This window comes from Phaenicophaeus curvirostris, chromosome 2 (genome assembly GCF_032191515.1).
Source record: "Phaenicophaeus curvirostris isolate KB17595 chromosome 2, BPBGC_Pcur_1.0, whole genome shotgun sequence".
NCBI classification, from domain to species: Eukaryota; Metazoa; Chordata; class Aves; order Cuculiformes; family Cuculidae; genus Phaenicophaeus; species Phaenicophaeus curvirostris.
The window spans coordinates 36,801,436-36,819,291 of record NC_091393.1 but is presented as its reverse complement, the minus strand read 5'-3'; the positions used below and the strand labels follow the sequence as shown (position 1 = coordinate 36,819,291).

The 17,856-nt window shown below is 38.6% G+C and overlaps 1 protein-coding gene across 1 annotated transcript in view; it reads right to left on the bottom strand.

Moving 5' to 3' along the window:
• Positions 1–1,120: 1,120 nt before the first annotated feature.
• Positions 1,121–17,856, bottom strand: part of SLC16A10 (solute carrier family 16 member 10) — a 75,476-nt gene continuing 58,740 nt past the window's right edge. The window contains 3 exon segments of the mRNA XM_069850859.1: positions 1,121–6,635; positions 8,185–8,413; positions 10,599–10,742. Coding sequence (XP_069706960.1) covers positions 6,400–6,635; positions 8,185–8,413; positions 10,599–10,742 — 609 coding nt within the window. The 3' untranslated portion in view covers positions 1,121–6,399.

Sequence of the window (17,856 nt, the reverse complement as noted above, 5' to 3'; positions counted from 1 at the left end):
GGAGGGGGCGGGTTGCAAAGGTCCTCAAAGCCCACCCAGTTCCAACCCCCGCCCACGGGCAGGGTCGCCGCCCACTGGGTCAGGCCGCTCAGAGCCCCCTCCCGCCGGGCCTTGGGCACCTGCAGGGGCGGGGCAGCCGCAGCTTCCCGGGCAGCCGGTGCCTCACGGCCCCCGCAGCGAAGAGATTCCTCCCGCCCTCCAATCTGAACCTTCCCCAGCCCCGACGCCCCGGACCCCCCAGCCCCGGGGCCCACAAGGCGCACAGGGCGCTGCTCTCCAGAACAACCGGCTTCATACAAAAGTATTTGAGGTGCGTTCCATCAGGCTTCTCAGTTTGGTTTTAGACGCTTCAAAAGAGGCTTTATACCTCGAGAGCGTATAAATGGCAACCCGGGCTTTTACAAAGGTTTAGAGCTAATCTTTTTCAAATCTTAATGAATTTAATACAATGAGTCCCCAGAACAAACCCAGGCAGAAGGGGAATGTTTCCCTCCTGCCCTCAGAGGTTTATTAAAGAAAGAGAAAGGTTTGGCTCTACTACAAAAGGAAGGTGAACGAACTCCTGGGACTTACTGAAGCTGTTAATGAGGAAACACTTTGTCTGGCCAAGGTAAGTCAAAGTCAATTTGGCAGAAGGCCAGGGAATGATCAAAGGTCCAACTGAATTACACTGGCGTGTTGTGAAGCAGAATATACAGAATTCTTCTAAAACTCCACTGAACTTTATCCCAACAGTTTCCCTCCATCAAGTTTACTTTTGCCTTTTGTGACTAAAACTGTTCCAAGTGTGATATTAAACCTCAGAATGGAAAAGAGAGTAGATAACATTTTCAGCAACAACTAACTCCAGAAGGCAGTAGTTTAGGTTTGTAAATTATTGGTCTTAAAATGGATCGTCAGTGCCACCAGAATGAAATGGGTTGCACAAGGTATTAATTTAGGAGCAAATAAAACGGAGATATTCCAACCAGAACACCGTGGTAATAAAAGCTGTAAAGGCTTTTATATAAAATTCTGTACATGAGACTCAATCATCAGAATATAACACAATTACTTTTAAAATATTACCACTTTTACAGGAGAACAAGACTAAAAAGGACACATGGAGGAACAAACGGGGCACTTAAGAACTACCATCTTTATTCTGAATAATTGGAGACTGATCACAGTTACTTTAGCACCATGATGGAACATTAGACATTCATTTCTTATCCTTCAAACAAAGCAGAACTTTAAAGAATGGAGTTAAGGCTAATAAAACATGTATTCTTTAATATCAAAACCAACATACAAAATAGGATGTCTATAAAGATAAAACATGTCAGTGATTAAAGATTAAACATGTCAGTGTTAGCACTACTGGCACACATTTTAGTATTAAATCACTCTAATCGTAGCATACGCAGTTGTGAAACATTTAAAATGCTGACGCAAAACATACAAGGCTAAAAATCATACTGAAAACGTGCTGAGGTTTTCGTGACTGGAAACTCACAGGCTGACTGGAACCGTAACGGTGCTGTGCTTGTCAACAGTGAAACCTAAAATAATTCCTTCTCCCCCAGCTGCCTCTCACCCCCAGTGCTACAGCTCCTGTAGTTAAATGCAGAAGGGTTGTGCATGCCCTGGTCAAAATACATTGTATTTATATATAGGTAAACACACACACACACACACTTTTAATATCGGAGTTAAGATACCTACAAGACAGGTTCCATAACACTCCCAGCTCCCTGGAGGGGAACTGGGACCCTGACAAGGCAGCCCAGCCTCTCACCTGGGCTGCCGCACAGCAAGCGGCAAAACAGGGACCTGCCGCGTGTCAGCACAGTGAGAACCCGGCTGCTTAAGTTGACCCGTAAGGATGATCCTAAGGATAGTAGCATTGATTTCCACCCTTAGATACTTCCTTTGGGGGGGCAAGGAAGCATCTCCTGTCCCTTTGGCACGTGCTACCTGATGCAAAGAACTGGAAAGGGCATTTTTTTGCTTTAAAACAGTAGATGGTGTCCATTTTTTTACATCAAAAGCCTGCGATTATCTAGTACGTGCAAGAGCCGCCTTCACTACTCTTGTGAGCTGATCCAGCCTCCCATTTCCCACCAGCTTGCCTAGTCTGTCAGGCTATGGCTTTTCAAAGGTTCCATGCAGGGAGGAAGTCCGAGAAAGGACGGCAGGGAAGCACTATCCAGAGCCAATAAGGTGTGCAGCAGCTTTGACTGTCCAGTGTCTCCAAACAGAAGGGGAGAATGTATATGCCCAGACATCATAGATGAAGCGCCAGAGGAGAAAAAGCCTCAGTTGTCTACCTCATCTGATGTTGAATAGTCCCTGAAGGAAGGCCACGGAATGGCTATATCAGCTCTGACTCCAGAAAGCAATTTAGAAAGGCCCAGAAATGGTCACTGAAAGTAAGCTTAGGAAAAAAAGTGGTGAGGTGCTGGCACATGTTGCCCCGGGGAAGTTGTGAATTCCCCATCCCTGGAGGTGTTCAACGCCGGGCTGGATGGGGCCTTGGGCAGCCTGATTGGGTGGGAGGTGTCCCTGCCCGTGGCAGGGGGGTTGGAACTGGATCGACTCTAAGGTTCCTTCCAACCTGAACTATTCTATGAAAAAAAATATTAAATGCTAAAGCTGAATGAAGACCTGGATGAAAGAAATTCTAATGAAGAATATGTTAATTTGAAGTCTTGGTTTGAGACTTGTACACGTCCTTTAGCATGTAGCCAGAATACATCCAACAACACTTTTTTATTAATTATACATTGTTGCATAGCTGAGCTGTAAAGAACCTGAAGGGTTTTCATTATTTCAGACTCTTCGCTGAGCAGATACACAAGGATCTCATACCTACCGAAAAGACATGTCAGCCACACATAACACCAACATCTTGCTCAAGCTTAGTCTTAGGTTTCAAGATCTGGTACAGTGCAGAGCAGGACCAGAAATGTTGCAGTGCCATTTTAAACTAACCTCCTTCTATTCAATTTCTTCTGAAGCTTAGCCTGAGAACATTTAATGTAAAAAAAAAAAGGAAGAGGATTACTCTGTTTATAGGATGGGAGAGCAAAGTCTATGAAAAGTACTCTGAACTGTTCTCAAGAGAGGGATACATCTGAATGAGCTAAGGGTTTTCTTCAACTGATCTGGTATTTTCATTTTAGAACCTACACCCAACAAGATGAAATCTGCCCCACATAAGGTCATCAGAACAGAATTTCAGTAGGTTTCCTACAAACTGGTTTTCACATGTAAAATAACATTTTGTTACAAAAAGTTTACATTTACTCAAATTAAAATTGACTATTTGGTGCTTTTTTTCTCCCAGCTTTGAGAGTAGCAACCACTACTATGGTATGTGATAATCTTTTTCATAAATGTACTAAATAGTTGCTATTTGTGTTGGGGGATTTATGGTTTGGGTTGGGTTTTGTTTGTTTTGTGTTTGTTTTTTTTTTAAAGGGAGCCAGCTACCTTGATTTTTAAAATCTCAGGGCATACAGAATCCAGTATCTCTCCAAGTTTCTCAGTGGTTAGTTAGCCTCACCACTAACAATCTGACCTTTACTTTCATTTCAGCCGCATCCTACCTAGCTTTAGGACACAGTCATCTTATGCTTATGTCTAACAGAAAAATCTATTTATTGGACATTTCCCTCATAGATGCAAGCTAACAGTAAAGATGCCAACAGAGTTTTCATGTATTCATTTACTTTGTTGTTTTATCTTCTCCAAAATTCCTCTTTCTGAAGCCTGCTCACTTTCAGCATTGCTGTAAAATGAGCTCTGGCATCAGAAATGAGTTCAATTATTCCAACATCACCACAGCAGCGAAGCTTCCTACCCCTAACTCTGCTTTTCCTCTTGTCTGACCCACATTTCAATAGCTAGTTTTAACATGGTAATCACTCCTAAGCTACTATTCACTCATCCTACCCTCTTCCTGGAGTCTCTGGAGTTTCGGTTTGTGTTTTGTTTTGTTTTTTTTTAAAATGCTGTCCTTCATATTTGTGAGCATAATGTACATTTTTAGTTACTCAAATATGAGAGTTCGGAATGAATACTTTTTTAAAGGGTATGACAATAATTAATCTATACTATCATTATACTATTTCTGTATAATTTCTAAAACTTAGCAACAACTATTTTATATTCCCTCTCAAATAATTTATATAGATACAGAGTAGCAAGTCAGGAAAGGTGCCACAATTACCTCAATATGTCTGATCACAATGATTTCAAATTAAATAAATGCTAATAAGCAGCCTTATTTTTGCTTAAAAACTCAAAGCTAAAACAGATGAAATTTAAGATCTGGGATGAATAATTTTTCATAACAAAGCAACAGAAAATGAGGGGTTTGCCACACTTAACACCTTTTGTATTGCCCGAATAGAAGATAATACTGAATAACATGTTCCACAGAAAAACTCCAGACAAGACCAGCATAAGCTGTCAACATAATCTTTGTTATGAAGGCAGCATTTTGTAGTCAATGTAATTAACAATACTATGACTATTACAATGAAATTTTTAGAAGCACTTACGAGGTGCAGAAACACAAGTCCAAGTGAACGAAGAGGGAGCTTTGTTTTACAGACTGGGGATTCTTTTCCAACCCCAAGTGCCGTTCCCGCCCCACCCCCACACACTGCTAACATTTTACAGTCCCGTTCTTTTAAAACCTCACTCATGTAAAGCGAGGACTGAAATTCTTGAATATAAATAAGTATGAGCTTTGGTCTCCAATAATTAGGATGCTTTGCATGATTATATTTAAAGGATTTTTATAACTTGATAGATGTAAACATTCTACGCAGTAGTATTGCTAACATGATGTTTTATATCACAGATGTGCACAGGCTTTCTGAGCAATTTATGACTCTGGAGAAAGAAAAATAATAAAAGCAGAAAAGACAATAAAGTTTAGAATTTTAAAAAGGTATGCCTCTGGTTTATATGAGGATCAGGTATTTAAGAAAATCCACTTCAATGTGCATTTTATCGTCAGATCACATTTAGTTTACTCTTTGCTATAACACTGGAAGCAAGAAAACAAGAATGATTAGTATTGAATGGACCTGAAACAAAGAATGATTAAGTATTCCACTGCACTGCTGATCTGTATCTACAAATAAACAGTCTGCTTGGAAGTGTTTTGTGATAAAATGAAAAGCTGTGTTTTCATCTCAAAGTATTATGCTTTCAAATATTTTTCAGAAATATGCACTTGCCAAACAGTGCATAATACCTACGAATACATAAGCAATTGGGCCATGTTTAATATGTTAAGAAAGCAACAGGACATGCAAAGTCATTTCTTTATATCTGAATAAAACATGGAGCTAAATCCTACGTGCAACAGCCGTAAGGACCAATAATAAACCTGCATGTTCACTTAGTGCAAAAATCTGTTGTATGTCATTGTGATATTTCCATATTAAAAACTTACTATTGCACATATTGAATGTATTCTTTAAAGCTGTCTGGTTTTTAAGAATAAAAACCAGAACTTAACAACAATAATTTGAACTTTAGTCTAATTCACAATACTGCTCCATAGTGTTACTGTCAGTACAATTTCAAAACTACCAGCTGTTCTGAGGTTTAGCTGAAAAAGAAACAGTATCGACTTTACCAATTAAAAAAAAAAAAAGAAAAGAAAAAAACAACTGAAAACTGTCATTCAGCAGCTTTTTACTTCCAAATGTGTTTGCACTTGGAGCTTAGTTTGCACATATTCAAAACCTGTGCCCCTCAAAAACGTCATCCTTCGTGTTCTTCAGGCTACTGTGAAAAGCTGGATCAATGCAAAACCTGGTGACGGTTTAAGCAAACTCTCTGCATACCCCAGCCTGCTCAAAGTGAAACGTATCTTCAATAATTTACCTTTCTAATGATTTTAGCAAGGCTTGAGGCAATCAAAGATGCATATTTATGTTCATGATATTAGATTGTAAAGGACAGTAAAACAGCATGAGAAACTTCAAAAAACCAGATCAGTCCTAACAGACACTACCAATTTCCAGTACAAACACCCACAGGTGTCTGCATTGGATGGACCATAAAATTCATTGAAGGATCCTAGGCAGTACGCCAAAAGCAGCTTTCACACTTCCAGAAATTGGTTCTGATGAATTAGAAAAATATTCTTTTCACACGCAGAATCACTATGCACATACACACTAGTGCCACAGAACTTGAAATACCTTGAAAACGTGGCTTGAAATCAAACTCAACAACTCATCCAAAAAAAAGTTCAATGGTATAAAAGATTTTTATAGCAGTTTTGCAATTTGAGTTGTAGTTCAAAACTCCTTTTATATCATATAGTATCTTCAGCCAAAACATACGAATTAGTTTCAGTAGAAGGTGGGACTGGTACAGGAAAAGAAAGCATCAAACACCAGATTCCATTTCTTTGTCTGCTTTTTCTGTAGGGTCTGACACCAAAGTGCTTTCGTTTTCCAGCATTTTCTCAGTAGGTTCTCCATCAACAGGTTTTGCTCTTTCTTTTAACTTCTGCCGTTCATGGACCCAGGGGATGAAACACAGTATAGCTCCACCAATAAGGGGAGGGACTCCAGCCAGATAGAATGCTACATCATAGGTGCCGAGGTGATCACGCAGGAAACCTAGAAAGACAGAAAGTTACCATTGATAAGTAATAGGGCCTTGAAATGTGCAAAAAACATCTTTTCGTTGGATTCAGAAACTTGAGAGCTGGCACAGATGATAACTTAATTACCTGACAGCCAAATATCAGCATATATAGGTAGAAAGGTATTCCAGACTTGATTTAAAGACTCTGAGCAATGAAGAACTTAGTATTGTCACCACTTGACCGCTTAATTACCACCCATCACTGAAAGCCACGTACCATATTTCCTATTTGAAAGTTGCTCATTTCAGCTTCTCCAGCACTTGAATCTTGCAATGACTTGGAGAAATTCTCCTTCTTTTGTTAAGAGCTGCCTTTGATCAAGGTGTCTCTTAATCTTTTTCTAGATACACTGCCTACAGTGCATTCCTGGTAGTCTCATATTCAAAAATGGTTTGTGTTGGAAGGGACCTTAAAGACCATGCGGGTCCAACCCCCATCCATGGGCAGGGACACCTCCCACTGGATCAGGCTGCTCAGAGCCTCATCCAGCCTGGCCTTGAACACTCCCAGGGATGAGGCATCCATGACTGGGTACCACGTGCCAGTGCCTCACCACCCTCACAGGAAAAAATTTCTTCCTAATGTCTCATCTAAGTCTCCCTTCTTTTGGTATAAAGCCATTCCCCGACATCCTATCACTGCACATACTGAAAAGGAGCCCCTCCCCATCTTGCCTGTAGGCCGCCTCCATGTTCTGGAAGGCTGCTTTAAGGTCTCCCCAGAGCCTTTCATTCTCTTCTCTAGCCTAAACAAGCCCAACTATCAGCCTGTCCTCATATGGGAGGTGCTCCAGCCCTCTGATCATCTTTGTGGCTCTCCTCTGGACTCGCTCTAATAAAGCCATGACCTTCCTGTGCTGAGGACTCCAGAAGTGAACGCAATACGCCAGGTGAGGTCTCACAAGAGCAGAGTAGTTCAGAGTTAAGCTTTACAAAGTATCTTTCGGTAGCACTCAAGACTTTACAGTAAATTATGATTTTTCAAATCATCAGCGATAAGGATTACAGCTTAAACTATTTCCAGCTCCAAAGCACCTTCTGGTTTTCATCTTCAAAACTTGTACTTTATTGAACCATCTCCCAACAAAGAATGAAAAAAAGCAATGTGTTCCTACTTTTAAGAAGCAATTAAAAGTGACTTGAGCTTTTATCCTCACAACTGGTTTTGCATGAGCAAATTTTGGAATCCAATTAATTTTCAGGTTCTAATTGGGAGTTCTTCTGTCACACAATCAACATATAAGCTGTCACCTCAGCAGCATGGAAAATGTCAGGTCCTCAATCCAACTGGAAATCTGGCTTTTGTGCAATATTTTACCTTCACTTAACTTATCAAAAAAGACTTCAAAGAGTACAGTATATTAATAACCTAGGCGCAGCAGTTAAATTCACTGTATATTCTGGAGCACGTTGGAAATTCTCAGTATGTAAGCACACTGTCTATGATGTAGGGACAGAAAACATGACCCAAAAGTCATGCACCCATAAAAAAAAAAACATTTAGAGGCACAGCCCACCTACCTGCAACGGGTGGACCAACTGTCATAGGTATTGACATGAGTCCTAGTAGAAATCCAATGGCCTGGGAGACATTCTGAGCCCCAACAAGCTCAAAGGCAATAGGAGCCATAATGCAAATGAAGCACCCATCAAACAGGCCCATGAAGAGACAGACAGCAATGAGACCTCCAAAGACGTGGCAGAGCGGAATCATCATAGACATCAAGCCAATAAAGAAGAATGAGGCCACCTAAACATGACCAAAGGGAAAATATAAAAAGATGTTGCATTAAATTAGCAAAGATAAATGGAACAGATGCACTTTCTTGCATTTGTGGTATATTAAATAGTTTGTCTGTATTTACTTTAAAATAAATACAAGTGCTTTCTCTGGATCACAAAAAGCAATCAGAGAAATTCCACTACCCATTTCACAAGTTTTACAAATGCATTTAGAACCTACTACCCTGCAGTGGTTATTGTAAGGTCTTTTCTTGTGCGCCAAAAGTTTTTTTAAATTTACTCTGCTGTTTTCACAATTGAAAGCCACAGAAATATCAGAAGTTTAATACGGCTAAAACACTATAATTGGACTCCTCATTGTTGTAATTAAGTGAAAATATCAGTATTGAGTGATTACTTTAGGGTGCTTATATTCAGAGGTGGTATTTGAAAGTCTCATTTCAATTTTTCCACACAAAGGTATCTTGCTGTATTCCCGTAGCCATGCATACATTTTTAATCTTAATCTAAGATTATTTTTTGATTTTTATAAATTGAAAGAACAAAAATCTGTCTTTCAGTAAAAAGAAGCAAAAACATAAAAGAAAATAAAGGTAAGAGTTCTGCTTGTGCACCATCCATACGACAGCATAGGAAACCAACATCCCGCCTAACTGCACAAAGCACATTTTCTAAACAAACCATGCATTATGCACTGGTCACTTGTAGACTATTAAAGAAAAACAAGGTTGCTTAAAAACTGCTATACATCATAATTTTTTGATGGCTAAGTAACATCAAGTGAATTCATTCATTAGGAGAAGTCTTTAAGCAGACAGCTAGATGAAAAATTTCGGGCCAGTATAACAGATCTTTAAAGTAATATATGCTGTTTAGCATACTAAAGAAAAGTTGTTGTAAAGCACACGAAGTATGGTACGGAAATGGAAAACGTATCAGTCTGTTACTAAAAACAGAATTTATAAAGCAAAATCCAGCAAAACAGGTCCATAAGAAAACACAGGAACATAAAAATGAAGGTTGAACTTGCTGGGTAGAACTCTTGTTAAGTTGTTCAATTATAACAGAATCAGAGTTATAGACTGTTCTGAGTTGGAAGGGTGAAACCAACAGTACTCAGAAGCATCCTAGTTCATGCCCTAAATAGAAGTAATAGAAGAACAGTTTTCAGTTCTAGCAGTTCAAGGAAGAGAATAAAAATGCTTGTGGTTTTACTCCGAGTTTGGTATTTGTGCTTTGTAAATCGTGTATATCATCTCACTTTTTATCTAACTATTGACAGTCCCTGAAAGTGTAACAGTAGGTATTAAATCAATACAAATGAATGGGATACAGTCCCAGCCTCTATCATCAGGGAATCTAAATTTATGTAACTATGGCAACAAATACTCCATCTTTAGAAAGGTGATTCTTTCCAAAGAATTTTTGTTCCCAATAGTGTAGTACAGATAATAGCCATTAGATGTCTCCCTTGTTATTAATTTTAACACAATAAAACAAGAACACCCACTGGCTGATGACATGCAAGTTATTAACGAAAACTTTTCCAAAAATCTACACTAACACTGTTACTTTCTCAAAAAAAAATAGCCTTTATAAGTATGGAGGGGGAAAAAATATATACCTTCCTCCCTCCTCAAGCTTCAGCATTTCTGGAAGCTGTGAATTTTTCTGCAAATAACTCACTTCATTCAGCAAAATCTCAACTAAGCACCTCATATTCTCATGGCTTTATCAGTGTGCACTATGCACAGAACATGATTGACACCAAATTATCACCTATCAAAGATCAAGAAGAGATTCCTTAAAAGACGAATATAGAAAAAGTCACCTTTCTGCAACTATTATGAAATCATAGGATAAAACAGGGAAAGCAGAATTTAGAGACTCCTCAAAGTTTTTTCCCCACTCATGTGCTAATGAATAGTAATTTCTTTCATTCCCAGTTGAAAACAGCCAGTAGCTAGTCCATATATTCGTTCAGCATTAAAAGGAAAATAAAAATAAAAATCATAGCTTCATGAACTTTGCACCAAAGGCTCCTGGTATCAAAACCCATACATTAAGATTCCTAAAGTTTTGAAATTTCTCAAATTTGAATTTCCAGTTAATTCTGCTTACTTAATGGCATCTACAATGAAAGCTTTCAGTATATTGTTTGCATATTTCTTCAGAGCCATGTGAAAACATACCTGTAAATAAACTTTTTTTGCACCAGGAATATAATCTGCAACTCTGCCAAAGACCAATCTGCCAACTCCTGAAGTAATGCCCAGACACAGCAGAAGCACTTCTTCTGGCATGCTGTCACCAAATCTGTCTTTTACGTGCTTCATCTGTTTAAAGAGAGGGTTGAGAAAATAAACTAGCTTTAGAATTTATAAGGAAGTTAAACCTTAGAAAACTTGAGTTAAATAATCTGTGAATCTCTGACAAGTATGGCTACAAATGGTCAACTAACCTACCCTGCTTTTATAGATCTTAGAAAAAATTTTGCACTGGTCTATCAGTATTAAGTACAAAACAATAAAAACAATCTGAAAATATATTGTTGCTTTATTCATAATTAAAGAATTCAAGAAAACACAAGGCTGCTTCCAACAACAAGAAAACTGAAAAGAATCCACAAGTGTTCTCCCCAAACACATTTAATTTACTAGTCATAGGTTTAACAATGCAGAATCCACAAAGGTATCTAGAACCAGTTGCTTCACTGGCCAGGGCATGCTCTCAGGTCTGAAGGTACCGTAGGATCAATGGGTTTCACTGCAGCACTGTGCTGTACATGAAGACAGAGATACGCGATACAAGAAGCAGAAGGGCAGAGAGCTGGAGGCCAGACCGCATGAGCAATGGCCCTTCCAGCCTGCCTCATCGTAAGATCCAAGATCATCATGACACCCAGGGGCAACAAAGAAGAAGAGCAGGAACCACCTGCAGTATCCAACACAACAGCAGACACTTCCAGGAGAGGGTGCAGCTACAATAGCAATGAATATTGAGAATGATTTCTCAGCCATTTCAACCTGAAGAACTGAATCAACTGAGGATTCGACAGCAGGAGAACTACAATGTGATGAACTATCAGTGCCAGGAATTTGAACTCTTCAAGTCATATTGAAAAAAAAAATACACCAAATAAAAAGCTTGAGGGTTTTGTATACTTTCTGGTTCTACGGTATATTTTAAAATGAACCACAAACACCAAAAGTTACCCGTAAGAAAGGTTTTTGCACGATAGTTTTTTGAAACACACTTGGCAGTACCAAATAGGCCAAAGTGAGCACTGGGAGATGCAGAAATTATTTGCATAGTGCCACAATCTCTGTGCTTATAAACTAGTTCCAAACAAGAAACTGTAAGGACTCAGAAGTGTGAAGAAGCAGACAGAAGAAACTTATTTTAAGTAAAGACGTAGTAAAACCTTTTGCGACAACATGACCACAGGCAGACAGACCTGGATAGCAGAAGCTGCACATCAGTTTGTTATTAATTCCAATTATGCAATATCACTTCAAGCTAGAGAAGCTGTCTTTTCCTATCTATAAAATGGAAAAGCTGAGTGGAAATACTTTCATAGCAAAATAGTCAGGAGTCTTTCCTGCCAAAGCATTAATACACAAGCAGAAGCCTTCTTTCCCCTTAACATAAACAGGATTTGCTGAGTGATGGTGATTTTGTTAAGTATAAAATCAATGGGGTTTTGTTTACATATCACAAAAACCATTAAATCTAATATTAAATTTGTCCCATATAATTTGGTTTTGTCAGAAAAGAAAAAAATAAGGGTTAGTGGTTTTGGTTTTGAATAATAACTTCTTAACTTCAATTGAACACAGATGCTTGCTCTTTCTACTTTTGAAGCTTTTTTTCTCTGCTTTTTATGACACATTTGGGAACAGAAGCTGGTGAAATTTTTCTTCTCGAATGATATATACACATGAAAGATAGTCATATTTCTTTCTGTCAAAGGTGAGAAGAGGAAAGGCTGACAGTTTTCCCAACACTACCTTTATGTTCCTGTCAACACCTGCTGACCCAGCCAGCAAGAGAAGCCAAGGTATTTTCTGCCATTCTTGTCACGTGTTCCACTCCATGTTTCTGCAGCCTCTAGCTTGTTTAATTAGGTGACCTGGTTCATCCGCTCCCAGGAAGCTTTTCAAGAGGTAAGATAAAACACTAGATCTAGATAACTATTAACCCTGCATCTGCAACTGAGTAACTAGATTTCTCAAAGCAGGGCTTTGAGGGTGAAATGCTGTCCCCTTTTTGATGAATGGGGGGGGTAAATACTGGATTCCGTCAACTCTGCAGGTAGGAAAATAACCACTACTCATCTCAATCTTCAAATAAATAAATAGATAGTATTTATAATTTTTTTAGCTTTCACTCATCTTAAGCGCACCATAACTTTAAAGAGAGCTTCCAACTAGACGTAAGGAGAAATTTTTCTGCTAGGGAGGCAGTGGCACAAGCTGCTCAGAGAGTCTCCTTCCTTGTACGTGTTCCAGATGGAAGTGCACAAAGCCCTGAGCAACTTGGTCAGATCTCAGAGCTGATGCTCTCAACCTCAACAGCATACTCAGTCTTCAGTGATACGGTCACTAAATAAGCTGCAAGTAACAGCAGTATTGTTAACAGAGTATCTAAATATATTCAGGATTAATTCCTTACTATAAGCACTAGTTCGTTATGGACTTATAGACATTTCTTGTAACTGAAGTAATTTATGATGAAATAGCTCAAACAGGATTCAGATTTTCACAAATTTTCAGCTGACAGAATACTCAAAAATCCCATTATGGGGTTGTGAACCTTCTCAGGCAGCATCTCATGCATTAATGCAGAACTACACAAGCTGTAATCAATATGATTCTTCAGGCATTATCTACTGCAGTCAAATGGGGACCCAGGCATAAAGCAGATACATCGAAGGCCAGAGCATTTCCCTATGGCTTTTGCCTGTTCTCAGCAGTGTAGCTGGCTCTTTGCCCTGAACTGCGTGTATGCTGAATTGCAGGTCTGATTTTCTCAAATGTAGAAAAGGCCTGTAATTTTGGCTGAGACAAGCAGTACAAGATTTTCCAGAGTTGTATGGCTTAAATAAGATATCCTCATTTCCCAAATCAAAACAGACAGTGGACAATATAACTGAATGCATCCCTAGCACCAGCATTTTAAGTTACATGCTTGCTCTCTGTTACCAGGGTAACATACAACAAGACATCATAGTGTCCAAATTCTCATTACTGTTAGGAGAAAGACTAGAAGAAAGATCAGCCACTTGGTAGTGGCTAGCCTGCTTTCAGATATACTGTCTCAGGTAACCTCTCCCCATCCAACCAAGGCCCAGATTGGCCAAAATCTTTTGGCTATACTCATGCATTGAATCAAAGCTAGAGAGAGCAATCTGAGTATAGCTCCAGTTCCTTTTTCTAAACACAAATAAGCTGAATCTGAAAGAAGCAGTAATGAAGTAGTAAGAGATTTTTTTCTGTCAACTGCTTTCCTCCTGTGTATATTCCATTTTGGGAATTCCCAGTCAAGTAAAACTTTAGTAGGCTAAATGTAATGCAATTTTTCTCACAAAATAAGATAAGATAGCCAACAGCAATATATAACCTAGAAAAGTTTGAGCACATAAACCCCAGCATTTTCAAGTCCTGATGTAATTCCTGAAGTCTGATATTACCCTTGCACTGGTTCTGAATGAAAAAAGGAAACCTTTACAGGGTACTACCTGTCCCATTTGTAAATTCGAGATGCTATTCCTAACTGCTCCCAGTTAGCAGTTTTCTGAAAGAGCTGATGGAGTTTCTTTTGGTTTCGATTTTTCTTTCCCAGACAGAAAAACAATAGCCTACACAAACTTCTCATTCTTCACACTTTCCAGAAATGCCTAAGTTCTATAGAAATACAGGCAAAACTATGCTTCCTTGGAATGCAAAGGGGTGAGCTACGCCTGTAAGTTACAAAGATGCATGTGGTGTCAGACAAGTCTGAAATATAACCTTACAGAAAAAACTATGAATGGAGCCTGAATCTATCATAGGGCTCATGGCACAGAGTCTTCCCTGAGGCATAAGCACTTCTAAGATCCAGAACAGCTTTAATAGTGGGCCTTTTCAGTACTCATTTGCCTCCTTAGCCATGCAATGATTTTAAATCCAGATATATAATGTATGAGACTTAGCCATCAGTCTAGGCATGGCAATACCTTCATAAGCTATTGATCTGATGGGGCTTTCAAATACCCATTCAGTATCACTAGAAGACATGATGGCCCTGCCATTCCATCCCTCAGATTTTTTTCCAAGCTCTAAATGCAAGACAGGCAAGATAAAAATAAACCAAATCTGAGTAAGGGTATTAGCAACTGACAGGACACAAATGGAGTGGACATAGGTAGAAAAATTATACTGGTGCTTATCTTCAAGACTAACAATTGGATCTTCCAAATTTCAGAACACTAAAAACTTAGGTTTATTTCATACACATCTCCTGAGGAAAAGAACAGCCTTACTGACGATGTGCAGCTCATTCTGTATTGTTAGTACCATCAGCAGCCTTCCTTCGGTGAACAAGTCAACCACATGCCTGAACAAGCTGCTTGACTCCTGCTCTTCCACTCCACATCATCTCTCAGGATGTTTTCAGGTCTTATCCCCCACTAGTAGGTCCTGGAGATGACAGTAGAGACTGGATCCCCTTGGAGCCACAAAAGACAGCACAAGGAAATAGGCATAACAATACTGGTGGATTGGTGTGGCATGGGTGACAGCAGCAAAACAGGTAAAGAACACACGTATCTAAGGAAGCTCAAGTTACTGAGAACAAGGATGAGGAATAAAGCCAGGGATACACAAGAACTGAAATGTTACATACAGGTGAGGACTGAGAGTTACATTGTCAAATAATGTACCCTTTTCAAACATTTTTTAAATTGCTTCTCATTTGTGACTACAATGCACAACTTACAGTCTTAGTTCTATCTGTCCCTGTAGCTCAAAGCAGCGTTTCCTGGGCCTATCTTACTCTCAAAACTCAACTAGCCCAAGTCCTAAAGAGCTACAGGTCAATCACATTAACTTGAATTTCCAGAATAACAGCAGAAAGAGAAACAAAACCAGAACTAGTCGTAAACATCTAACAGGTAACATCATAAACTAAGGATCAACATAGATTTGGGGGAAAAAAGGCAAGCAACCCTAGTTTATCTCTAACACAGTAGCCAGAAAACCTTGACAGAGGAAACGGCAGATGTAACAAATCTTGACCTTGGCCAGCATTTTGAAATTCTCTCAAACTTAAAAGATTCTCACAAGCCAGTTTGGAATACATGACTTAAATGGACCAACTGTAAAGAGGGATGTTCAAAAGTTTGGGAAAGCTGTATTAGAGAGTAGTTAATTAGAGGTTCATTGCAAAACTGAAGATGCAAAAAAAGACTCCATTAAAAACTGCCCAAATTTACCACTATTTAACATTTCCATTAGTGATATGAACAGACATTCTCTATGAAATAGAAGTACTCAAGTGATGAGTATTGCAGGCATTCCAATGTAAAAGACTGGAATTCAAAATTATCTTTTCAAGCAGCATTTAGGTCAACAGTGGGAAATAAATACAATTAATTTCCATTAAAAGATTGAGGTAAATAATATTTAAAAAATACTTCATGAAGTAAAAAATCAGATGCATGAATACAACATGGAAGAACGACGTGGCAACAGCTCTCTAGAAAGGCAGCTGAAGGGTTAGCAGATTAAACTTCAGCATGTTCTAATTATGTCATCATATTGCAAAAGTAATAGATTATATCAATTCATGACACGATGTGACCTTCACATACTGCTTAGTATCAGGAAGGCCTCAGATGAATTATGTCCTATTTTGAACATCACTGATTGAGGACAAGGGCCATGTGAACAGAACCAAAAAAAGATCTGGCAATAAGCAGAAATTTGATAAGCATGACTCATGAAAAAAGATTCAGAGAAATATTTTAAAAGGTCCTTTACCAAAGTAAGTTTGTACTTAAAAAACTGGGTAAATTGGATAAAGAATTGGAATCCCTCCAGTCTTATTTTCTATGAATCATGAAGAAATTTGATGGATGTTTCAGTATAGTCACAAATATATACTTATTGAGTACTATAACAATTTTTTTTTTAAGTTCTAGCTTGGTAAAACTCTGCTGTACATTTGATTACAAGTAACCTTATGACTGAAGGAAGCAATCTGTATAATACATGACCATTTAAGTTTTACAAGCATAATGTAAGTAATTATTTTGAAATCATTGTGGCATTTACTAGAAGAGTACCAAGAAGGGTGGGTAACAGCATATGCTACTTGTCCAGAAATAAGTGAAAAGATATGCTAACAAAAGTAATTTTTGCTAAAAATAAAAGCTGTTAGTAGTTACAGTTACTTCAGTTAAATGCCTAATTTCCTTCGCTACTTCTGCCTAAATTAGACATTGCTGGAAATATTAATTGCATACATTTTACAGAAAGCGTACATTTAGCCTCTGTCAATCCAGTTCAGCAAAGCTGAAGGTAAGCTTGCAGTTGACTATACAGGAGGACAGTGTATTAACCAATTAAAGTACTAAGTGGAAAAAGGGACATGCTAATACCACTATAATGCAACAAGCAAGACCTTTACTGGAATATTGTGTTAGCTACAGCATTTACACATCACAAAACGACGCCTTCTCACTGCTGATCTGAAGATGTTTACTTTAGCCAAGTAGCCTTCATAAATGATTTAAAAGAAAAAAAAAAAAAAAAGAGATAGGTTCTTTGAGAGACAGTTCAGAACCTGATCCTGATGCACCACATTGCTCTCTGGAGAAGTTTCTTACCTTTAGTTTGACTATTCAAGTGAGTTGAGTATCTCTGAGCCTGAAAAATACTTTCTAAGACAGCCACGAGACTGATTCAAGGCCTCTGGAATTTACCACACTGCAAAAATTATCAGGAAAAAGCTCATGCTGCTCACACAGGAAGACGACAAAGAGAAACACTGGAAGCTGGACTAAGACCGGAAGGAAAATAAGTGGATTCTTGCATCCATGAAAGTAGTTAGCCAGGAACAAAAAGCTCTTGTAAAAGGATGGGTTTCCATTTTACAAAATGATGCTGATAAATATATTTTTCAACTCATCAGAAGAATTAGCGCTAAGATTACCAGACAAGGTTGCAAGACTCATTTTTGTGAAAAGAAAGCAGCTTATTACAGTGCCTCCTAAAATTTACGATCATAAAGATTGTATTTCTTGCCTATCTCAAAGAAAAACATGATAAGCAACTAATTTGGAGTTAACTGGTTAGTAAAATAGGGATTAATTCATCTATGTGTTACAACGCTAATGTTATCTTCCAAGAGAGGCTAACTTTCTTCTTTCACAAAAGAGCTTGTGCTACTTTTATCGGGTCCCTCCAG